The sequence below is a fragment of the Fundulus heteroclitus genome, chromosome 11, assembly GCF_011125445.2.
Source record: "Fundulus heteroclitus isolate FHET01 chromosome 11, MU-UCD_Fhet_4.1, whole genome shotgun sequence".
Classification (NCBI taxonomy): Eukaryota; Metazoa; Chordata; class Actinopteri; order Cyprinodontiformes; family Fundulidae; genus Fundulus; species Fundulus heteroclitus.
The window spans coordinates 16,663,329-16,689,184 of NC_046371.1; the positions used below are offsets into that span (position 1 = coordinate 16,663,329).

General features: G+C 38.0%; 2 protein-coding genes across 3 annotated transcripts in view; one reads left to right on the forward strand and one right to left on the reverse strand.

Annotated features, from left to right (window-relative positions):
• Positions 1-24,717, forward strand: coro6 (coronin 6). Its single transcript, XM_012852822.3, has 11 exons — positions 1-208; positions 5,873-6,072; positions 11,119-11,241; positions 15,862-15,991; positions 16,108-16,286; positions 18,530-18,649; positions 18,743-18,847; positions 19,245-19,390; positions 20,078-20,135; positions 23,251-23,478; positions 23,831-24,717. The coding sequence occupies exons 2-11, from the start codon at positions 5,875-5,877 to the stop codon at positions 23,951-23,953; spliced, it is 1,410 nt and encodes a 469-aa protein (XP_012708276.2). The 5' UTR covers positions 1-208; positions 5,873-5,874; the 3' UTR covers positions 23,954-24,717.
• LOC105917883 (von Willebrand factor A domain-containing protein 7) overlaps positions 24,429-25,856 on the reverse strand; it is a 43,212-nt gene continuing 41,784 nt past the window's right edge. For both annotated transcript variants that reach the window (XM_036142987.1, XM_036142986.1), the window contains one exon: positions 24,429-25,796. In XM_036142987.1, coding sequence (XP_035998880.1) covers positions 25,416-25,796 — 381 coding nt within the window. In that variant the 3' untranslated portion in view covers positions 24,429-25,415. The remainder of the gene's footprint in view (positions 25,797-25,856) is intronic.

Sequence of the window (25,856 nt, forward strand, 5' to 3'; positions counted from 1 at the left end):
CTCCCCTCTTTCTCTCCCCCCCCTCCTTGTCGAGGAGCTTCGCGCAGCCACCCAGTGCGTCCGCTCGTCAGGATTCCGCACTTTTGGACAGCGGGTCGCAGGGACTTCATTTAATTCAAGCCATAAAAGAAGACGAGGAGAGAAACAAAGGAGGGCAACACCACAGGAAGAAGTTCTCAAGGGAAGAGGGGTCTCCCCAAAACCTGAGGTGAGCTGACTTCTGCTCAGATATGCGTGTCTGTGTTTGCTGCATTGGCGTTAGAGGCGCGTCAGGTTATGTATCGCTGTGCCTCCAGACGCATAGAGACCAGGACACACGCAGTGACTCCGCACTTATTAAACCCTCTGTCGTTATTATTAAAGGAGCGCGTAGTGCAGGTAGGTCAGCCATCCTCTGAGGCTCTGCCCTTCACACCTATGAGTTATGTCCCGGTGCTTTATGCGTGTTTGCGCAGCGGCCGTTTGATTTTGCTGTCGGTTCATTAGCGACAGAGAGCCACTCGGGGTCCGCCGCCTGCTTTCTGGGACTATTTAGGACGCTGCAGGCAGGTGGGAGGAGCGGCCCCTCCGGCTGGGACGCATCAGCTTGTCATGTCTATATTAGGAAAGTGGCAGTGTCATTCTTTCGCTCTGTGCCATACATGCGCAACACACACACACACACGGAGAGAGCTATCTCCATAACCTGAGCAAAGTGGAAAGAGGTTATTTTTTTTGTATATAGTATATTGGAGGTTTTTCTCCACTGACAGACACAAAGCCCTCCTAATGAAACCAAAAAAAGGCCAAATCAGCGCACTTTTAAAACCGTTAGAATTTAAACAATAAATAACTTTTTTTTTTAATTTTTACTAGGTGGATATTTCTGAGTAGATAATTATGTATAATCGTTTCAAAAACGCTCCTTTTATTATTTTCAGAAGCACTTGCAGAAAGTTGCATGTCTTGAAATATTGGGGGCCATCGGTAATCTTGGGGTGGCACACACCCAAGCCAAAAGCCGTAGGATGAGTTCAAGGGTTTTTATAATATGTATGTTTCTATGACCGAACTAGAAATATTTCTTTGCATAAAAAAATCTTGATTATTCTCAGGATTAAGATAATAAGATAATATTATAGTCTGAGTTCATGTTTTCAAGTACCTATAAACCAACAATTAACAGATTAGACATGTTGAAACCAGAAATGTCATATTCTTGATGTTGCACGATCCTAGCGTGAGAAACAGAAAATCAAAGAGAGCAAAAATAACTAACTAACGGGCATATCAATGTGTTTCAACTCGTCAAAGCTTGGGTTTTCCTCTATTAAATTAATGGATGAAAAATATCATGCATATAAGACTGCCTGGGGAGGAGGGCCAGTGAGGAGTTAGCAATTCTATTGGGGTTAACATTGCCCCTGTTGGCCCTTGTCTAGAACCACCCATGCCTGTTCGATTTCATAGAGACGACAAGATTGTCACACATGCTCAACAATGACAAATAAAAATTGATTGGTAAATCACAAAATGTTTCTCAAATGGTGCAAGCTTTTTGAAATGAGATCTTCAGACAGTCGTTCATTAGCAAATATAGTCCCTCAGGGGTTAAGAAGCTGAACTAGCTAGTCTGACATTAGCTCTAGTGCTGTGGCTAAGCTACTATATAAACTTAAATTCTTGCTCAAAAGCTTTACTAACCACGATGCTTATGACCAGCTCCTAATTCTTGTAAGCTGATCTATTCACATGTCATCCAATATGAACAAATTAGAGCTAGTTCTCTGCTGGGCACCATACACGATAAATGAGAATAGCTGACAGATGACAACATCTTGGGTTAAATTCTTGTGAATATATTTGGGTAAGATTTAAAAAAATAAATAAAAAAAAACATCTAAACAAGTTAGGCCATGTTGTTAGAATTAAATCATTACTGAACATCACATTCAGAAAATGATATGCTTGCCAAAAAGTTTAATATTTGTAATGTCCTAGGGCTTTAAAATATGTACAAAGGCAAAAACAAATGCAGCTTGAATGTGCATATCGAGGGGCCCTGAATGCAGCACAGTGGGCAGGCTGGAATGTAAATCTCTAGATAATGTAGAGCTTCTTGGAAAGCAACGAGGGCTTTATGTCCTCTCATCACTCTTGTCAAGTCATGTGTCCCCCTGCTCGTTGAGGTCAACATCTCAGTTTCAGTAGGCTCTCTTCGCGGTTTTTATGCTAAGAAATGAACTTTTACAGTAGCTTTATGAACCCCTTGCATACTCTTTTGTTCCTTTATTCTTTGTTACGAAGAAACAGAAATTTCTTCTAATTTCTTAAAGCAGTTTGGATCAACAGTCTCCCCAGACGTCAAGTTGTTCCAAAGCTTATCTTTGGATGTTGACTGCTTGTTGACTCATTTTCCAGTTCTTGTTACAACAGGATATTCTCCAATGAGTGGTACAAAGAGAACTGGAGTGGGCACGGGCCAGTATAGATTGTCCTAATATAATAGACTTCAGTAAAATACCAGTTTTATTGTATCACACATTAAGAAAATATATTTCACACTAAATTGATCTGGATAATATTACTGCTGTTATATAAAACTGTTTACTAACTCCCCTGTAGTTAAGTTTATTTTCTGTAAGTAGGGCCAGGCTGAATCATCTGGTAACTGGCCATGGCCTCTGGACAAATCTATGGACAACAACAACAAAAAGATAGGATTACGAAAACTATACACAACAGATGTATTTAAGAGTCAGGTCTTCAAGAACTAGAGAAATACAGCAAACATCTGCAGGACATAGCTACATCACCCTGTAGTTGCTTATCAAATCTAAGCCACTTTTCAGTGAATCACTCTTTGGGAGTCACCTTGCTGATGATCAATACTATTCTATGTACAGTACATCAAACAGGGTTTCTGTGGTATTTTGTGTACATCCAGCAGACGCAGTTAGATCAAACTGTGTGATTGTTACAGGCCGGCAGCAACAAAGTGTCCACAGATCCATCTGGTTAATAGTTAAACAGTTCAAGTTACATTTTATGTAATATGTAGAAAAATGCTGGTTTGTTGTTTGGGTTTAAGAGCATTTTTCCTGATTCAATTCTGTGGATTAAAGTGTTTTAACAAACAAAAAAATCTTTCCTCTCAAAAATTATCAAAACATTGAAGACCTTCAGGAATGTGAAATAGTGACCAAGATCTCTGTAAAAGATTAGAACAAAGTTTTGTGGTTAACAAATAAAGTATAAAAATAAAAATAACTTAAATAGGGCTCTTGATCATTTCAGTTTTAAATTCAGCCTTTGGCCGCGGTGCAGTCTTGGAGTATATGTTGCCTGTCTTCATACGGTCAGCAGGATTACAATCAAAGCGTTACGACTGAACAAATCTTTTTAGTCTTTGACCTCTCCCCAACCTCTGCTCTATCCGCCTTATGTGTGTTTGCTTTTGATGTTTTAATTGCATGTAATGTTAGCTGGGACAATCAACTATTAATATCTTCTCTGATTGTAGGTACTGTTATTCAATATCCCCCTGTGTTTTGGAGGATTAAAGGCCCACTGGTCTGATGCTTGCAGCAGCCACCAGACAGCAAGTTGTCATTCAGCAATCAAAGCTGAAACATGTTGAGGGGTTGTCATTTCATGTAGCTAACACACACGGTTATTTAAAGCTGCTTCAGGTAAACAAGGATGAAAGTGTGAGATGTTCTTGAAATGACAGGGAGCTTCAAAATGGAAGTAAAAAAATGGGATAAAGGAATAAAAAATATTTCCATAATCACTCCCACCCCCTCTTTATACAAAATACACCAGAGGTACATTAATAAATAAAGTGGGTGAATCAGGGGGTGGTGTTACATTGAGTTTTCAATGTAAACTGCTGGGTTTGTGAGAATGATGTAAGCTTTTAATACAAACGCCAAAACCCCTTCTTTAAAAAAAAAAAAAAAAAAAAAATAGATTAAGTTTTGGAATTTAAACTGTTTTAAATAATTTGTTGTCAATACAGGATAATTTAGTCCGGGTTTGATACTCAGAGAAACGTAATAAATGAGAAAATCTGTGATTCTTAACTGTTTACGTTTCTGTTAAGTGTAGAACAATCTTTTTCAGGTTTAATCAGACTGAATATTTTAGATTTTGAACCACAGGTTATGGAATGCACTTCAGGCACACTAACCATACAAGTGAAAATTAATTATTTTATATTTTCCTTTTTCTGAGACCTTGAACAATTTAACAAAGTCGTCTCAAGTCCAACTCGTATATTATGCCCTCTGGTGGAGTATTTAAGTGGTACAGGGGTCAAGTGCCAGTTTCGGTCCAAACTACAAGAATTAAAATGTAAAAATAACAATAAAACAAAATAAAAATGTGTATGTGATCGAGCCTAAAATTTAATTATTTGAACACCAGAACAGAGGTCACTTTTGACCTAAACTAAACACTGCCTTCCATGAAAGAACCTCATTCCAACTGTGAATGTGCTGCAGTAGGACCTGACCAGTTCACCTTCATACAGTCCACCATAATTCCTACTGTGTATTGGAGGTTCTTATAGGAAAATATGAGACTGTGTGTAAGGAAATTAGGCTGAAGCAGAACCGGACCCTTCAAAGTGACAGCGATCCAAAACTTACCAGTACATCCATCAAAGGACTGGCTGAAAACTGAGAAATGGAAAGTCTCAGGTCAAGTAGAAGCCCAGAACTTGATCTCAGGTAAAGGTTGTGGAATGACTTGACACAGGCTGCCCATCCAAGAAAACCCACAAACATCTCACAGTAGGAAATGGCTGCAGCTAAAGAGGGTAGGCCTAGCTAATAGTGGGTATAGTGTCCTAACTTTCTCCTCATAATACATGGTTTAGTTCATAACTTTTGTCTCATAAGTATGTTAAAGTACAATTTTGTGTTTACTTGCAATTTAATTAATCAAATTCTTTCCCAGAGACAAATAAAAAACAGTTTAGACATAGATATATAGAAGCATTTCTTTCAAACATGGGGTGTCCTAATTTTTTTAAGACAGTATGTCACTCGTTTTGTGCGCATCTACTTATAAGGTGGTCTTAATGCTTATTCTTTTTCTTCTTTTAAAAAATGGCTTTTTAAACTGAAACGCTCTGTTCATTCTAAAACTACAAGATTCCGACTCGAACTCTCAAGACTAGAAAGTATTTTAGATTTTGATCCAGAGGTTCACATCTGCAGTCCAGACTCAGTTTAGCACCAGTGAGAAGCTAAAGACCCAAACTTTATTACCGCAGGCAGCTAACAGCCAGTCACAGTATTCGAACAGGGCTTACTTATTATTCATATTTTGTCTATTCCTCTTATTTGTTCCAAACCCCGTTAATAGAAGAACTACCTCTTTTTTAAATTTCAGAAAAAGAGGCTTAATTGCAAGTACAAAAAAATGTTAAGTTTAAGGCACTCATCTTCTTACTGGTGGTTCAATAATTTTGGGGTTAATTCAGACAAAGTCACAATGACACCAACTGAACAGCACTTCATGAGACAGACTTGTTGACAAGCTTTTCTGCCACAAGGCCTTCAAACACTGGTCTTTATCGTTTAATCTCTTAAATGTTAAGTGTCAGTGTTTTTAGTTTGTAGTTCAAATTGTTTTATACTGTATCTGACCTGCTGCTACTATTCCAATGCAATATGCTTGCCTCTGTAATGTTTTCCCTCTGTCACTGTAATGCTTTTCTATCCTCCATTTGTTTTTTGTTTTGTTCATGTACAGCACTTTGAATTGTCTAGTTACTGAAAAGTGCTTTTTAAATAAACCTGCCTGGTTGCCTTCATTGAAAGTTTCCATTGATCTGTGCTTATCCTCTTTCTGTCTCCCCATCCTTCTCCCGCCTCTCCTCCAGTCATGAGTCGCAGCATCGTGCGGCAGAGTAAGTTTCGCCACGTCTTCGGGCAGGCTGTCAAAGCTGAGCAAGCTTACGATGACATCCGGGTCTCTAAGGTGACGTGGGACAGCTCCTTCTGCGCCGTCAATCCAAAGTTCCTGGCCGTCATCGTTGAGTCCAGCGGAGGAGGAGCGTTTCTTGTCCTGCCCCTCTCAAAGGTCAGTAGCGGGTATAGGGAATAAACCTTTATGCATTTGGGCAACTTGAGAATAAAATGTCAAGTTGCACAAATGTTGTTGCTTAAAACCAACTCTGTAGACTGGATAATTATTGGCAGTGAAGTGTTATAAATGTACCCTTTTTTACTAAGATACTGCTATAGGTTTTCTAGTTTCTTTGTAACATTTTTTAATGGAAACACTGTAATTAGATATTTAGATATCAGTTATTTTTGTTCCGTTTAGTTAATAATTTCAGTTTTTCATGATAATTTTCCATTAACAAAAATAAGTTCTTAACTTTGAAATTTGCGGTATTGAATGAATTATAAACTTCTGTGACATATATGGTAAACTGCGACCTATTTAAAATTTCGATTAAAAAGACTAATATGTTTTACTGTTTCATCATAAATCATAGTTAACTTAAACACTGTAATGAAATTTGTGGTATTTACATTATTTTAAGGTCATTTGCCATAATAAACAGTTATAAATGGATTGCAAAACAAGTTTTCACTTACCTTAAAGGAGAATAAGTTAATAGTGTGAAATTCACTATTAGATTAAAAAGACCATACTGAAACATACATCATCATGATTGTGTCTCTCATAAGGAATTTTTTGGCTAACACAGCTGCTGGTAAATACAACATGTTTTATGTTTGAACTGACATTTCTAGCCTCAAGATTGTCATTAGATCTGTGATATTTCTGTTATTCCTGTTCTACTGAGAGCAGCTGGAGAACCACACAGTGCAGCAATACACCAGGAGGCTCTCTGTTATTGACCTCTATCCACCATACTGTGCCATGCAGTAGTTCCTTTGTGCTGTAGTGGGCTAAGTCTGTGTCTTTGATTCAGGGCACCCAGTTCAAATATCAGTTGCATCAGAAAGGGCATCTGGCCTAAGATCGTTGGCAAGTCTGTGTGCAAGATGTACTGACTTGCTATGGCGACCACTGAATAAGGAAAGCAGTTAAAAGGGCACACACACTCATGCTGTGCCGTACAGTGTCATCATGTTTTACAGTAAATTTCTGGCAAGCTCAGCTGCTGGTAATTTGCTGTCAATTCCGTGTTTCTTTATATCTTCTAGAGTACTTTTAGTGTCTGAGAATGATCGTCCTTTACAATGATTGTACTTGAACTTGGCTCCATATGGATGATGAATGACTAATGCCATCCTATGAGTGCACTAGTTTCTTATGGAGTAAAAAAATGTTTTTATTGTTACAAATAAAACTATTAGTACTAAGCAGTGGCTCATGATATATTTTAGTTGCTGTACTAGGATGATGAATCCTGCTTTCTCTGTAAGGTTCCTCCCTACAAAATCCTTGACCTTATGCTACCAAGGTTGTAATTAGATTTTGAAAACATGATCATGTTCTTACTTTCTTCATTTCATGATCCTTATAACTATAACCTTATGATAATTTTCCAGCTTTGTTTAGTTAGACTTACTAGAGGTGGCTTCTGATGTATGATTCTTGTTTCAAGGTTGAATTTTGCTTGGCGTTCGGCTATAATAGGCCTCAGTCAATCATGACAAAGCGTTCAGCAGACAGCTGTGTGAGGTCAAATATTTGTTGTGACCTTAAATGTTTGAAATACACACAAAAGTCATTTTTTCCTCCATTAAGGTTGGCTTTTAAAGGTAAAATCAATGACCAAGTACAAGGGAAGACAAAATAAGTATGTTGGTTTCAAAATAACCTGGGAGTGATTACAAATGTCCTTTCATTTTTAAACAATGAAGAATGCTGTTTTTGGTGTTGTTTCTTTCAATTAAATTGAATTAAATTTTAATTTATATAGCACCAATTCACAATGCATCATCTCAAGGCACTTTACAAAGTCAAATTCAATCAAATCATGCAAACAGATTTGTCAAAAAGATTCCTATCTAAGAAAACCCAGCAGATCGCATCAAGTCTTGACAAGCAGCATTCACTCATCATGAAAGAGTGTAGAGCCACAGGGACAGTTGTCTGGATTGTCCATGGCTTTGCAGCAATCCCTCATACTGAGCATGCATGAAGTGACAGTGGACAGGAAAACTCCCCTTTAACATGGAGGAAAACCTCCAGCAGAACCAGGCTCAGTGTGAACGGTCATCTGCCTCGACCGACTGGGGCTTAGAGAAGACAGAGCAGAGACACAGAAAAGCACAGAACCACACATTGATCCAGGAACCTTGTATATGTTATATGGTAATTACGGATGATCTGCCCCACTGGATGATGTCACAGCTAACAGAACATCAGACCAGGTGTACCTACTATGAAGAGAAAAAAAGAGAGAGAACAAAAAGTTATAAGTTGAAATGACAACAAATAATGCAAATTGGAGAACAGTAGGAGAACTCAGCAGAGTGAGAAAAATAGACCCTGACGTCCTCCAGTAGCCTAAGCCTATAGCAGCATAACTATAGAGGTAGCTCTGGGTAACATGAGCCACTCTAACTATAATCTTTGTCAAAAAGGAAAGTTTTAAGATTAGTCTTAAAAGTAGACAGGGTGTCTGCCTCACGGATCAAAACTGGGAGTTGGTTCCACAGGAGAGGAGCCTGATAGCTAAAGGATCTGCCTCCCATTCTACTTTTAGAGACTCTAGGAACCACCAGCAGACCTGCAGTCTGAGAGCGAAGTGCTCTGTTAGGAATATACGGGGTAATCAGAGCTCTGATATATGATGGAGCTTGATTATTAAGGACTGTATATGTGAGAAGGAGAATTTTAAATTATATTCTTGATATTCTTGAAGAGAATCTAAAGTATGAGAAACATGATCCCTCGTATTGACTTTCGTCAGGTTTAAATAAACGTGGTTAGATCATGTTAAACAATTAGGTTCTGTGTTAAAACTGCTGCTCTGTTAAATCATGTTTTTTTCTTCTTCTTTTCAAACCTTTGGTATTTTTACGCATGGTTATCATACTCTGAGATTTGTATAGCAGCCTGTCCTTACGCTGCTGTAATAATCATAAATATCAGCAGGAATTATTTTAGCTGTCCTGTGAGCCTCCATAGGAGATTTAATTTGAGTCAGGCTGAGAAGAACCTCTGTGACTCAGTAATGAAATATATGATCATTTGGAAGATATTAAAATGTTGTTAGTATCCAGTAATTTGTTATGTAAGCTTCATAATTATAAGTATTTTAGACAGAATGATGATATTTGTGTAGTATAACAGGTATCAGTTTCAACTGATCTGTTTTGTAGCCTTTAGTGGTAAAACTTTTGTAGGTTTTGTGACATTTGAAAGCACAAGATAAATAATAAGTAGCTATTTAAAATGATTTATCTTGTTTAAATTAGTAATTATTTTTTATTATTATCAAATACATGAAAAAGTTTAAAAATGCAAAGTAATATCCAGTATTTTTGCACACACTGGAAAGTCATGGTGAACAGTCATGCTCTATATATACACACACCAGAGCGCTCTTCATCTTCCCTCTCCCTCCCCATGGGTCCCCAACAGGCAAAAAAAAAAAAAAAAAAAAAAAACTCCCCTTTCAACGGCTTGTCATTCAATCTATAAATACACCTCGCTTAGCATGTATGTGTCTGTGGAGGGGGAGATATTTCTAGTAATGCTGATACATGTGTTCGCATGATAAGAACCACAGTCTTTTTTTTCTTCATTTAATCTATGTATGTTAATATATGTGCTGGTAGTGTTCCAAACCATATTTTAGATGTTAATATTTGACTACCACCACCATGATAACCCAGGAATATATTCAAACCCAGAATATGATCTTTTCTCTTGCTGTAAGAGTGAGCAGCTCACTGCTACTTTCAACATTAGTGTGCTAGCAGGCCATGCTAGATTTGTACTGCTACCCTTTTTTTTAAATAAAATTGTTCGTATGTATCTTATGTGTTCTTATGTATCTAAAAAAACCTAAATGGACAATGTTAGCATTATCTTTAAAACATTTTTAATGAATTATTTTGATCAGGTCTTTGTATATCTGGACCAGAATGTAATAGCCCTTATAATCATTATGTTTTAAACCTATTTTATAAACTCTTTTGGTAACGTCTTTTTATATGTGGCAATGCCGTGCAAACCTTATATTGCTAATTTTTTGAATTATTGTTCGGTTAAGATCCTTATAAATCATAAAGTAGACCTAGCATTGTATTTCTTACTTTTTTTTAAAATAAATTGTTCAGGTCAGGTCTTTATCTATCTGGACAACAAGAACTTAAAGCCATGTTAGCAAATACTGCTATTTTTGTATAAATCAGTACAAAAACACAATTCTCATCATCCTGATGCATCTCTATAATTCTCATTGGTTGTTGCTGGTCTTACAGTTGTTTCCAGTTATTAATGTTTTTGTTTTGCTGGATTTACAGGATTTCATCCTATTACTTCTGACTTTGTATGATTACTTTGAGCAATTTCTCCTCCGTTTCTTCTCTGCATGCTAAGGGGGATTAGCTACATTTCCAAGACACTTTTTCACATTATTTCACATTATTGTGGACAGTGAAAATAGAAACTTGGGATCTTTAGTGATGGACTCTACAGTAGCCATGAGACTGTCCATACTTTCCAATGATTTCGGTTCTCAAATCGTGATCTTTGCCTTTCACTCTTTATTATAGTCTAAAAGAGATTGTAACCAAAGCTAGTACAAGTTAACTTTTCTCCAATATAACTGATTGCTGATACTACCTTTTTACTGATGAAAACTGGCATTAGTGACCTTTTTAATGGATCGTCATAGGCTTGACATAAATGTATTTAAAAATATTCACATAGCATTTAGTTTTTTATGGAATGTTCATATTTGACTTGTTTTTTCTGAGAAGTTGTGAATGTAGTATTTTTTTGTCTGTCAGAAACAAAGGGTTTATAGTATTTTAGACTGTGAGGGTTGTAGCAGTATTGAAAATATACCTCTTGTTTCATCATATTCTTTTTTTAACAATGAGTTTTATAAAAATATCAATACTATATATTATATTTTTCACAAAAATGCCAACATGCACTGGTCCAACTTTGCCCTTCCTGTTGCAGACAGGCCGTGTGGATAAGAACTACCCGCTGGTAATTGGCCACTCTGGACCCGTCCTGGATATCGATTGGTGCCCTCACGATGACAACATCTTGGCCAGCTGCTCGGAAGACTGCACAGCAATGGTAATTGCCATCTGTTTACTTTTGTTGTGTAGACGTGTTTATGTGTGGGGAAGAAGCTGGGAGCACATGGGGAAGACACTGGCTATTTTGTGAAAACTCAGAAATCGTCTTAGAAATTTGCATTTGGCCCATTTCATCCTAATCTCTCGGATTTGCATGTTTAACCTTTTGGGATCTGTTGTCACTTTAATGCACAGGCAAATAATTTTTCTGCTTTTCAACATGCCAGGATGTCTAAAGTTCAGGCAAAAGACAAAGCACAAATTATTATGTAGGTAGGAAGGAATTTTCCCCTTTGCACTAAATTGTTGTTGTTGACGTTAATGTGATGCAATTTCCTGATTCATCTGCTTGTGGTCTAAACAGTAGGACATTATTGTGTTGGCTCAGTTTTCTGTTTTAGTTGTGATAAAGCTATGTAGCTCATTACTCTGTTCAATCAGTAGGGGTCACTTTAGGCTTTTGAAAAATGATATGTTATAGCAAGATTATCAATATACAGCTTAATAGTGTCTAAATAGAGCTTTTACACAACAAGAAACTCATTTTAAATGCAGCAGATTTGTTTAATTTATCATTTGTGCATTTTTTAATTTAGCAAATTATACTTTTGATTTTGTTTTTTGTAAAATTGTACATCTTTACTAGTAGTATCTGTAGGCATAGTATGCATCTGGTATAGGCTTACTTACACTCTTACAATTTCTATTTACTTTCCATATTATTAAAATCATTCAGAATTTACATTTTAAACTGCCTTCAATGTCTATACAAGTATTTTCCCCTTTAAAATGTTATAGTATTGTTCAAACACATGACCTCAAGGTGTGAGGGTGAATAAGTAAGTATCTAGAAATCCGGGAGTGACACTGAAAAACAGGTCCATTCATTTGTTACTTTAAGGAAGGGGTGTCCACAAGGTTCTGGAGTGTTTACAGGAAGGTTTGGCCATGCTTATAGAAGGGCATTTGTGAGGTCAGACACTGATGTTGGGCGAGGAGGTCTGGCTCTCAGTACCTGCTCTAATTCATCACAAAGGTGTTCTATGGGGTTAAAGTCAGGACTCTGTGCTGGCCAGTCTAGGTCATCCACATCTTTTCTTTCAGTTTACATGGCCTGCCATTTCGTGGCTAAGTTGCTGTTGTTCTTAATTGCTTCCACTTTATCAATAATACTACCGACAGTTAACGGTGGAATATTGAGGAGCGAGGAAATTTCACGACTGGACTTGCACAGGTGGCCTCCTATCATAGAACCACGCTGCAAGTCACTGAGCGCTTGAGAGCGATCCATTCTTTCCCAAATGTTTGTAGAAACAGTCTGTATGCCTAAGTGCTTGATTTTACACACATGTGGACATTGAAGTGTTTGGAAGACCTGATTTTTCTTTATATTTGAATGGGTAAGTGAACGCTTTTGGCAATATAGTGTATGTATCCTGACCAAAAGAACAGCACACCAAAAACAACTGTCCGAAATAAGCTTGAAGTTTGCTGAGGTGGATCTAATCAGGATTCCTCTTTTTGCACTCCAATTTGGAGTAAACCTGTGGCTGCTCTCCTGGACCCACTAAATACCTTTTACAAATATTTTTTAGTTATAGATTTAATATTAACATTATAATAACCATAACCTTCATTTGTTTCTTTATTTGGTGATCCAACCAAGATCGAACCAGGAAAACTTGCTCTAACAGAATTTCCATAAATGTTGTTATTATTATTATTATTATTATTATTATTATTATTATTATTATTATTATTATTATTATTATTATTATAGTTGTTGTTGTTGTTGTTATCAGACTGCCAAATAACATCATAATCTCAAATGCTTGGATTTTTAAAGACTGTTCTAACATATTAAATCACACAGGGGTTTCAGCTAGTGTGCAGTACCCATGCAATATGTCCAGTATGTGAGTCAACTGTAACATTTTTAAGTTATATAATGAAGCCTTGTTTCAACATTTGTGCATTGGCGCACCTGTCACTGATCTGCCCACTTGTCCATGTCAACATTGCAGGAATTGGTGTGATGTGATGATTGGACTGCTGCTTCTTCTCTGGAAGCAGCTGCATGGATGCCGTTTAAGTGTGCGTGTGTGTGTGCATATGGGGGGGGGGGGGGGGGGGGGGCTTTGTTGATATAAAACACCACACAGACAGACAGTTGCAGCTGTTACCACAGTGGATTTACAGAAAGGCCAAAACTGTGAAGTCATTCTCCTTATTTCACAGAGTCAGATCATTGTGTCAGCTGGAAAGGTCCTTAAAAGTGTTAATATGTGACTGATGTGTAGAAACATTGTATGTGTATGTGTCTTATTACCGAGAGTATAGTTGGGTAGTTCAGTCATCACCTGAGGCCTGTACAAAGCAAGATTAGTGTTTCTACCATGTTAACCTTTGGTTCTTTAAGGGATTTTTGGAATCACGAAGCTTGTTCTCTTTTTATTTGGGTCTATCACCAGGTAAACCCAAACTTGTTACAAAGCAGGTTATGGTTTCCAATGCAACAAGTGCCATGAAGGTATTTATAAATGTTTTTAATTAAACATAAAACATTTGTAGTCCATGTGCTCTCCAAACCTGCCGATTTTTACCTGTATGGTTTGGATACCATTGATGTATAGCAAAGAGGTCTTTAAAGCCACAGGTTGTTTGCATAGAGTTTAGCTTTAAAACTTTCTCTGATGTCCAACAGGGGACACCAGTAACATTGAATAATGTAAACTAGAATAAAACATTGGCAACATTCATGTTTTAAACAATGCAGTATTGATATTCGGATTCATTTGAATGTTTTTGTCACGAGAATATGCTTTTCCAGTCTACATGTGTTTTGTGGATCCAGAGAAGGGTTATGACTGTGTTCCCTGTGGTATTTTGTGGGGGGTGTTGCAAGAGTATGGGGTAACTGGGAAACTTCTGAGAGCCGTGCAGTCCTTGTAGGCCCAACGCAAGAGATGTGCCCATGTTTTCGGCACAAAACTGGGCCTGTTTCCAGTGCGCATTGGACTCCGCCAGGGCTGTCCTTAAAACGTAATCGCTGAGAGGAGGGTGTCTAGTTTGGGAATCTCTGGACGGCATCTTTACTCTTTGTGGATGATGTGGTTCTGTTGGCTACTTTGAGCCATGACCTCCCGCGCTTACTGGAGTAGTTCGCTGCTGCGTGTGAAGCAGCCGGGTTAAGAGTCAGCTCCTATAAGTCTGAGGCCGTAGTTCTCAGACTTACTGTATAGGAGTGCCCCCTCTGGGTTGGTGGGTTAGTCTCTGCCTCAAGCGGAGGAGTTTAATTATCTTGGTTGTCTTGTTCACAAGTGATGGTAGGATGGACTGAGAGATGGACAGATGGATCGGGGCTACACCTGCAGATTTGCAGGTGCTGCTCTGGTCCAAAGTGGAAGGCTCTTGATTTACTGGTGTGTCTACGTTTCGACCCTCACCTATGGTCATCAGGTATGGATTATGACCAAAAGAGCTAGATTCTAGACCCAAGCGGCTGAAATCAGCTTCCTCCGGAGGGTAGCTGGGCTCAACCTTGCTTAGGTACTTAGGGTATCTGATCAGGATGCTCTCTGGGCGCCTCCCTTTGAGGGGTTTTCAGGCATGTCTGACTGGAAGGACACCCCAGGTAAGACCCAGAGCTCGCTGGAAGGACTATATGTAGCCCATCTGGTCTGGGATCGCCTTGGGAGCCCCCAGAAGAAGCTGGAGGATTTTACTGGGGAGAGGGATGTCCGGGTTTATCTCCCATGACCCGATCTCAGATAAGCGGAAGACGGTGAATGGATGGATGGATGGAGACTTAGCCTCACTCACGCACTATGTTGGCAAAACCTGACAGATAAAATCTATATATTCATAATATGCTGCAACACAGGGCTATGAAATAAATAGATAAAAAATAAAATATATCATAATATGTATATATCATACATATTAATCATGCATATGGAACACTTGTAGAGAAAAAACCTTTACATATCCTAAAAAATGTAAACTGGCCATTTATCTTCTGTTCCAGAATGTAATTATTGATTTAGATACGATGAGTAAGAGAGGACAGGCATTAACTGGTGTCGCTAAGTTTATTGATGGTTTAGATCTGGAGAAAAAGTAATTCTTGCCAGCACATTCACAATTCAATGAAAGTGGGGTTGTTTGCTTAATTCAACTGAAAAATAAAACATATGAGTGCCAAAAAGCAAATAAAAACTCTCCTGCATGTATGTTTATATTTTATGTGATACAATATTGAATTCTGAATATTTTATTTCTGAGAATTATAAAAAAAAATCACTATCTGTGCTTCTAGAAACAAGAAAACAAATAAATAAAAATATGTTAGTTAAACTTTTAAAAGATAACATGTTGGTAATATGAGATATATTATTTGTCAAGTTATTTTATGTTTTTAGAGGTCACATGTCTTGACATATATTAAAATATTAATTTATTTAATTCTGCATGAATATCTCTGCAAATTGTGAATGTTAGTAACTGTTGATAAAACTGCATTTTGGATTGATGTTTGAGATTTAATACTTCCTTGACAGATTAGTCACAGTGTTAGCTTTGCAGATTATAGGAATAAAATAACCTTAATCCTCTCCAGGTTTGGCAGATCCCAGATCACTCCCTAACCCGTCCTCTTTCCGATCCCGTTGTCGTGCTCGAGGGACACTCCAAGCGAGTCGGCATCGTCAGCTGGCACCCTACCGCTCGCAACATCCTCCTCACTGCCGGTAGGATCCATTTACACAGACAGAGCTTTTTATTAGACAGCAGTATTGTGTGGAAATTGGAGAAGGCAATACGAAGACTACTAAAATCTTTCTTTTCTGACCTTTTCCCCTTCCAGGCAGTGACAATCTGATAATAATATGGAACGTGGGCACAGGCGAACCTCTCATCTCCATGGACGACCACCCAGACCTCATCTACAGCGTCAGCTGGAACCGAAACGGCAGCTTGTTTTGCACCACCTGCAAGGACCGACGCCTGCGTGTCTGTGACCCCCGAAAGAGGGAAGTGGTGGCGGTGAGTAGCAAGTACCAGCAGATATAATGACACGACAAAGTGTTCCCTAAAGTGTTCACCCCCTTTTAACTTTCTAACATATTGCCATCTGACAGCTACAAACCTCACCGGATTTTTATCGGGATTTTTGTTTGATTGACCAAAACATTGTGGTCCATAATTATGAAATGAAAATATGTGGTTTTAACAAATAAACAGAGTAACGCTCATATATTTTCTGACCGTTTCAATCTGATATATAATCCAGTGTAGCTTCACAAGAGACCTAATTGATTGAGATTTAGTCTCAGTAAAATTTCAGCTAGGTTTCAGAGGTTTGTTAGAGAACATTACTGAAAAAAAATGCATCAGTCAGGGACAAGTTATGGAGAAGTTTAAATTGGGTACCATCTGCAGTTTGCAGCAAGTCTTGTTTGGGACACAGAAAGCTTTTGAACTTACATGTCAAATGCTACTGTTTGTTTGGTGGGAAAGAAAGATTGCACACCAGGTCAGAGGTAATGGAATGATGGATCGGGATGAGAAAACCTGTTAGATGCAACAAAGAAAGAGGTTTGTCTTTCAGTAAGATAACATTACAACAAATGGCCAGAGCTACAGTTGAATGGTCTTGATCAGTGGTGTCCAAACTATGTCCCTTTAACTTGTAATGTTAATGTTATCTTCATTTTACTTGCTAAACAATAAACCTAAAACCAAACATTTTAAAAAAACGAGGAAAGTAGTCTGTCATTCATGAACAAAAAAAAAAAACATTTTTAAAATTTCTATTGATCCAAAACATAAAAAGGGTCTCACAAGTTAGCCTTTTTAAAAGAAAGGCACAACTTCCGGTTCCCACATTTCTTGAATCTATTGTTTTTCTTTTTTGGTCAGACATTTTTATTAGTCTATTCTTAACCCCAAGAACGGATTACTTTTTCTTTGAAAACATTGAGTCCTGAAACGGTGCACCAATGTCTGCTTTTGAGTAAAAGTTGCTGGGTGTTTGTGGTCCTATTTCTTATAAAATCAGAGCAAAAAGATTGGTTAATAAAAAGATGATTCCATTGTGTTGCACCTAAACCTTTTATTATTTTAAGAAGATTCTGATTCTAATAATTTGGAGACCCCTTGTTTAGATCATGTTATATTACTATGTTAGAAAAGCTCAGTCAAAGTCCAAACCTACATCCAATTTAGACAGCGGTAGTTTCATGCTAAGATTAAATTACACCTATGGGGAGCTGATTTATTAACTATGTGACCTCTGATGATAATTGGCTAAACTGGTTCATATTTAGAGGTATCAGATTAGAAGAAGGCAAAAATACTCACCATACATTACATACCAAGATTTCTAGTGTTAAAAATGTTTTGAATATCATGCATTACGTCATGTTGGTCTATCACAAAAAAAATCACAATTAATAGATTTAAGTTTGTTGTTGCTACCTGGCAAAATGTAAAACAATTAAATTATTTTGCCCAAACTTGGTTTTCCCTCTTCGCACAGTCCTGTGACAGATTCATTACTAGTTATAACCGTTCTGAAGTTATTTCTTTCATCCGAAGCCACCTAGTTGTAAATTTTAATGAGGATCAAAACAATCTGATATATACCCTTACTAAAGTGAAAAGTGAAAATCTGTAGCATGTTGAGCACAACATTTTGAATTGTTAATATCTGCAAAAAGCCTTTAGCTGCTTCATTAACATTTACAGTATGCAATGTGGAGCATAACTTCCTCAAATGCCAAATGTAACATGGTTTCTTCAAGCCTAATTAAGAAAAATCTAATTTTATAAACACTTATACATGTGGTTTAATTTCTTGCGGTCTAATTAGACCCTGCATCCACAGCTCCAGTTTAGTCCACCCAGTTTTTCTTTTTACTGCTGCTTCTACTTTTGGGATTCCCTCAGACCTATCGAGTCATATCAGGTAGCAGCTTTCCTAAATATCACTGTGTGCACCAGAGTTAGATAAATGTCAGTCTTCCTGAAAAGCCTAAGCATTAATGTAATCAACATAACCGGAGCTAATACCATTAAAACCTACTGGTACAACGTTCTATTTCCCAGGTTCAGGTAAGGTCAATTCTAGGTAGATGGGAATTTAATAGGTTTAGCAAAACAAAAGCTAAACAAAAGTAAAGTTAGGACTTTTTGCTACTGTGGATAGAATATCAGTAATTTAATAAACAAAGTCTTCTGTCTTGAAAGGATTTCGGTTATTGCATCTTTCCTTGTGACCCTAACAGGAACGTCTGGCACCACATGAGGGCATCCGACCAATGAGAGCCATTTTCATCCGAGACGGAAACATCTTCACGACTGGATTCACCCGGATGAGCCAGAGAGAGCTCGGCCTCTGGGACCCGGTAACAAACACGTTTCGAATAGTCTTTATCAGAGAGCACAGAGACAATAAGCTGATGATATTATGAATGCTTTCTAATTTTTATTATCCTCAGACAAACTTTGAAGAGCCTATAGCACTTTTGGAATTGGACACGAGTAACGGAGTGTTGTTACCATATTATGACGCCGATGCAAACATGGTCTACCTGTGTGGGAAGGTATTTTTTAATCATGACAGACATCTTACGACACTTCAAAAGATAAACAGATTATAATCATTGCTAGAAATATATTATTGAATCAATCCAATAATTTTGAAAGATTCAAATTCAAAACATAAATTATAATTTGATTATACTTATAGGACATTGGAGTCAAGTTTAGTTTATCATACCAATCAGTAAAAAAAGGAAAGAAAATTCATACCAGATAAAACCTAGCTAATATAATTGATATATATATTTAATTTATATATATATATATATATATATATATATATATATATATATATATATATATATATATTAGCTAGATTTTATTTGGTATGAATTTATATATATATATATATATTTAATTTATCTATATATACTGTATATATAATTTTTGCCCTTGCAGGGAGACAGCAGTGTCCGTTACTTTGAGATTACAGAGGAGGTGCCGTACGTCCATTACCTCAACACCTTCAGCAGTAAAGAGCCCCAGAGAGGCATGGGCTTCATGCCAAAGAGAGGTGTGGACGTCACCAAATGTGAGATTGCACGGTAAGTTACTGCAGATGCACGACTGCTGCTCTATGGCATTTTTTTTTTCCACGAATTTTTTTTTACATTTTGATTGATGAAAATGGTTAGTGAATGCTGTACTTTAGTATGTTACAAGAGGGGAATTCAACTATTAGAACAGAAACTTTGAAGTCAGGAAACTTGTGCTCTAAAAGTCCTTGCGAAATAATCTTTTTCCACAAGCTAAAGCTAATTGAATCTCTATTACTGCACTGTTACTCAGAGCTGGAACTGCCACTAAGTGGATTAAGCGGCTGCTTAGGACCCCGCGAATACTAGGGCCCCCAAGATTGTTGCACTGTAAACTGACTTACTCTTGCTCCACTGCGACAAAAGCTATAGAGTCTACGTTAATCATGTGTAATTTGGATCAATCAGCAGCTACTCAAATGTGCAAACATGTAACTTCTAAAAACTAAATCTGACCCAAGGCAATCTATTGTGCAAGAAAGTCTGAGTGAACTGATCATTGTCAGCATCAACCATGAGGTTGGAAGCCTTGTTCATCTTGTCTGTCCTATTTGTTACTGGTTAGAATAATTTAGTCTGAAGTTTTGTCCAAATGTCCAGATCCGGCCCTGCTGTCACTGATAAGTAAATGTGCAAAGTGTGATGGTTTGCTCTGTTCTTTCAGGTTATTTGTCACACATTTTCACTCTTTTCCAGGTTATACAAGCTGCTTGACAAAAAGTGTGAGCCCATCACCATGACAGTTCCTAGAAAAGTAAGTGCAGCTAGCGCAGCTAAGTTCCTGGCTTTGATTGCGGCACACACTGACTTATAGCACCCTCTATAATTAAAGGAGCAATAAGTAATACATTTACTGCAAAATCATCCAAAATCATTCTCATTTCTCACCCAGGATGGAAGTAACATTCCCTATAAACAATTGGTCCTCTCTCCATCAACAATGTCTTAGTCACGTTTTTCTCCTTTCAAACCTAGAGGTACGGTCCAGAACTACGTTAGTGTGTAGCTCGTGTTTACTTCCTGGATCCTGAGCCAATCCTATGAGAGTTCCCAGGGTTCCCAAAATAGTGCACAGCATTTGCTATTTTATATTGGCAAAAGAGCAGCAGCCTGCAAACATGGAAGCCAGTTAGAGAACCAGACCAGAAATAGAGCTCAATACAACATGATATACCTGTCCCAGGAAAGTAAAAATTCAGTGAAGGCTTTGCATATGTGTGGTTCTGGTTTGTAACACTAGGTGTCAGTATTACTTATTGCTCCTTTAATGCTGAAGGCTGGTAAAGATGTGTAAAAATCCATAAAATAAATGAATCTTTATTGAGCAATTATTTGCACACGTGCTGTTAATACTTTGTATGGTGTACGTTTCCCAGTAGGACAGCTGTTAGTCCTCTGTGATCTCTATAGGATTGAGGTCTGGGGACTGAGATGGGCAATTAAAATGTTCAAACAGAGTCTTGTAAATCTGTTGTGTATTGATTTGGCCAAATGTTTAACACCATTATTGTCATGACTCATTTTCTATTGTCTGGCAGAGAGTACTAGTTTTTTTTTTTTTTTTTAAATGTCCTGGTATTCTAGAGTCCAAGATACAATGAACTTTAACAAGCTTTCTATGGTATTTGGAAGATATAGGCTGATGGCATTACAGATCCAGACTACAGATAGTTAACAGTGGACATGAGGATATTTTGTACATATTCATCCTTCGTTTTATGCCAAAGGTACCTGTTGTAGTTATTTCAAAAAAAGCTGAAGCTTTTATTTATGTGACCAAAGCACACTTTAACAAATTTCACTCATACATTACGTGATGGCAGGACAGAAAAGTTTTATATTTCCTTTCATGTGGAAACAGTGCTCTCTAGTGGCTGTTATGGAGACTTAATGACCTCAAGAGCTCTCCAAGGAAAACTTTGCTGATCTCACATAGAAACGACAGGATTGTCTTTCACCTAAACTACATTGAAGGAGATCATATGATGGAAATCCTGTTTTTTTAGCACTTAAATACAATTTGTTGTGTACTTGAAGTCTCTAGGAATTTTTGGGTCATATTTTTCAAGCTGTTCAGTTTTCTCTGTTTTTACTAAGTTTTTTTAACAATAACGTCACAGTATTTGCAGCGGAGTTGCTAAAAAAGGTCATGGACCTATGACTAACCAATTTTGCGAATCCACCATTTCTATGTTTTTTGCCACAATTTTGTTGTCCAAGCTGAAGGATGCCAAAGCTACAAGTGAATGTTCGGTTCTTGGGTGTATTAACACACACAATTCATTACACCGTCACCCAGCATTTTATAAAAATAGCTGAACAGGGTGGAGTGGAACGTTCTGCAACCTGGAGGAGGGCTGGGTGTGAAGTGTCTCCTTTTAACGACACAACATCAAAATGAGGTGCTCTCAGACAAATGTCAGAAAAGGGGCAAAAGAGGGCCTTGTGGGGCAAATATGAGAAATTCAGACCAATGTATTGCCGTTCCACTTTAGACCACAACTGAATGATTTAAACGTGAAAAGGCAGGCCTTAAAAAGCATGTTATGTCCCCTCTAAAGAATAAAGGGTTATTGTATTATCTCCCATCTTCTTCTATTCTACCCTATTACATAAATCCTAAGGATAATTAATACAATACTTATAACAGTGTTAAAACTAAGATTGGAAAAAAATAATAAAAATTACCATTCTTGCTAATCCACCTTTTTTTTCGGGAGCAATTTTATAGTCCAAGCTGAACGATGCAAAAGTTGCAAGTTAAAGTCATTTGTACCCCAGCATCCTACAAAAATCTGGGTGAAGTGGAACACTCTGCGACCTGGAGTGGGGAGGGGTGTGTGAAGTGCCTCCTTTTTATTTAAAGAGACAAAGTAAAAGGTGAAAAGAAATCAACATGAATACATCAACAGAATTTTTTCTTTATTTTGTTTTGCTAAATTTGGAGAAAAAAAAGGCTGAAATAAGTCAAGATTTAAATGTGTTTTTCTCAACTTATTGAAGACCAGGGTTAGCATGCCTGAAATAGCCAGAAGAAAGATGTTATTAGTTCATCCGATGTTTGGAGGGATTTCACACTTTACTGTTGTTCTCTGACAGTGAGTTTTGGATTGGTATAGATTTTTTTCACCTACTTGACCAACAAGTTATATAACTGTATATGGATGCCTTTCCCAGCTTTATCAAAATTGTATATGTTTTACACATTTTAAATATTGATCTAACTTGAAATATGGGAAACTTCAATGGTTACCTGTTTTAGTTGATAAAATTTGCCTGTTTTTTTCCCTTTTATTTTTGTGTCCTACAACATAATTGATGCAACTGCTGCCTAAATATCTTAGCAATGTCCCAGAGTTACCATTACTTAAGCTACGCTATGCAGACACTTCTCTTGGTTTGGGGTACTGAGTAATTTAAACTGAAAGTGATCCCATTACTTAATTTGATTTGGCACACATAGAACATTGAAATTTCAAAATGAAATGGTTAAGTGATTAATTAATTAATACAAAAAACTATAGAATGACACAGTGATGACACAAAAAAGTAACATACCTGGCCACGATGCAACAGAACACTGTGAATTTCCCCCCACTGATTCCAGTACACATGCTCTATTCAGAACAGGAGAACATCAAACCCCTCCACATACTTTAAATGTTGTCATTGCAATATCAGTGTGTGCAATGTAGCAATTGCAAAGGACTGTTTGAATGCAATTTTAGAAAGGGCATGCGTGCTCTGCGTATAGATAATATATTCAACCAGTTTGAAGAATTCTAGGTGTCTTTAATGCCTGGATCTGATGTATATATTTTTTGTGACTGTCTTTTCCTATTATCTCCTTCCTTGACTCTCTTGTATAGTCGGACCTCTTCCAGGATGATCTGTACCCTGACACAGCAGGGCCAGATCCTGCCATGGAGCCTGAAGAGTGGTTGGATGGCCGTGATGAAGATCCCATCCTGATCTCTTTGAGGGGTGGCTACGTGCCGCCGAAGAGCCGCGAGCTAAAAGTGTCAAAGAAGAACGTGCTGGACTCCAGACCTACCACCAGACGTAGCATGTCCACTTTGGACACCAACAGCTTGCCTGTAAGTATTGGGTCTTTTCTGTTCATGTTCCACATCTAAAACCTGAGCTGCTGCTTTAGGGTTTTTACAGAAATAATTGTGACTCAAAAGCATTTATTTAGCTTTCCTGGCTGTATGCTTTAACTTTACCTAACATCTCCTTTTTTATTGAACCTTTTCCCTATTTTTTTGTGTGCAGCCTTTCCCCCCAAAGCACCCATCTGTGTTTTGGTTTAGTTTCTCTAGTTGGTCACTACCCTTGACCTTTTCTCCCGTTCTCTCTTCATCATTCTCCCCCATTTCATTACTTGCTGTTTTCCTTTCTTCCTTTGTTTTCCTTCTTTCCGCATCTTTCCTGTTTCTTCCGGTCCAGCCCCAGCTGCTTGAGAGGCTACTCGAGGAGCTTCAGAACCTGAAGGCCACAGTTTTGTCACAGGAGAAGCGGATCTGTGACTTGGAGAATAAGCTTTCCCAGTACACCAATGGCACCGCCTGACATGCATGTGAACACATAGAACTGGTCTGATTTTCAGAATCACTGTTATTATAGAAATTTGTCTCCACTGCACTGACAAGAAATTGCCCTTCTGAATACTTTAGCCCCTCTGCCTCCCTAAACATACTGTTAAAAAAAATGCATATAATTGAACATCTGTGCATATTACGGCTAAACCCAGAGGCTTTGTGGTTATTCCTGCAAAATTCTAATCCATGTTTGAAAATAATATATCTTCATGGTAAAGGCAATGCATTTGATGAAGTCATAGCTTTGCTGATTTGAATGAACTGAGAACGGTGGAGTTGTGGGACTGTGCAATTGGAAGAGATAAGCAAGTCGGATGCAAAGAAAACAGTTTGCAGTGTTAACGGCGTTTTTACTGGAAACAAATGAACACCAGCTTCCAGGCTAGTGTTCATTTGTTAAGGTAGCGCCACGTGTACGCAGCGGCCCGAGGGATCTCTGATTTTCAGTCTTTTTTACTTTTTTTTCTAAAAAAAAAATGGAAGTATGCAAGGAAGAAATAACAAGTGTAAGAGAAGGAAAACCTCCATCACCATGAAGAAAGCGTACACATGTACTTGATGGTCAGCTGTTACAAAAGACCTCTCTGAATACATTTCAAAATGTAAATAGTAATCAAAGGAAACAGGTGATAAAATATGGAGCTTGTTGCCAAATGTCAAAAGCAAACACGTTTGTGGTCTGTAAAAGAGTAAACATAGGCACATTGTCACAGCAATAAAAATATGTTTTTTGTACACTGGTTGCTTCATTTATTCGGTGTCGGACCCTTCCTCGCCAAGTGACAAAGCATTTCACTATGGGAGATATGGCTCTCTGCCCAGGGTGGCACAACCATCCTGGGTGGTGAAAAAAGAAAGTCCCAACCAAGTTTTCTGCTGCTTTGTTTGATGTCTTGTCAGGAGTGGACATCCAGAAGTGTTGTGCACAGTGTAAACATTGTAAAAACAAATATACCGATCCACTGTAACTGGCTAACAATGCTGATGCTTGGATCTGATTTACAGCTTTGCAGCTTTTGATCAACTGCTGAATTAAAAGACAGGCTTGTTGTTTTTTGTTGAGTCTGGACTGCATTTAAAAGATCACCTCTAGTTTAAAAGAAGGGCTAAAAATTATCAACTGGATTATTCAACATGCAACAACGGGAGTTTCCCCAAGGAGCATATCAGATCATGACTCCCAGACCTGTAGAGTCTGCTGTAGTGCCTCCTCATGGTCAGATGTGGCTAAAATATCCAAGTGGCCTTCAGGAGCAATCCTAACTGGATTAATTCAGCAAAGGGGACCAGTAGCTCTATTGTAAACCCTTCATGACAGCACATGGTAGTTTTCATATGTTTAGTAAGTTATATTACAAGAAAGGAAACTTGATTAAAAGACAAAAAAAGTAACATTGAAAAATATATAAATGCTTGCAATTGTTAAGTATCTTTCAATGCTCACTTAATTTAAATATAAAGTGTCCCAAAGCCACTATGCTGAGGCACAGAAAGAGGGACTGAGAGACTCCGATGGACACTGAGTCCCGGGCCGTGAACCGGCACGTGCCGACATTACCGACCCGGTCCACAACCAGCATTTCCATTTCAGGCGCACAGCATGAGGCAGCGTAGGACACCAGCGTTATGCCCGCGTTTCCAGCTTCCAGGCTAGTGTTAAAGGTGCCGTTGCCCTGTATGAGGTCGACGCGGTCGACACCCGCCTCACTGTCGGTCACCCTGACGTAGATCTCCCACGCAGTCAGGCTGCAGTTTTCAGTGCAGTTGGACTCCCGGTTTAGCAGCTCACACTCAGGGTGGGTGAAATCATTAAACTGTGGGGGCAGGGGGGAAGGTAAAGTCACGAGTTTGAATATTTCCTATTTTTAAGGCAA

Coding starts and splice junctions, on each gene's coding strand:
- coro6 (XM_012852822.3), top strand. CDS start 5,875: ATGAGTCGCAGCATCGTGCGGCAGAGTAAGTTTCGCCACGTCTTCGGG. Junction 6,073..11,118: donor TTGTCCTGCCCCTCTCAAAG/GTCAGTAGCGGG, acceptor TTCCTGTTGCAG/ACAGGCCGTGTGGATAAGAA. Junction 15,992..16,107: donor CAACATCCTCCTCACTGCCG/GTAGGATCCATT, acceptor TTCCCCTTCCAG/GCAGTGACAATCTGATAATA.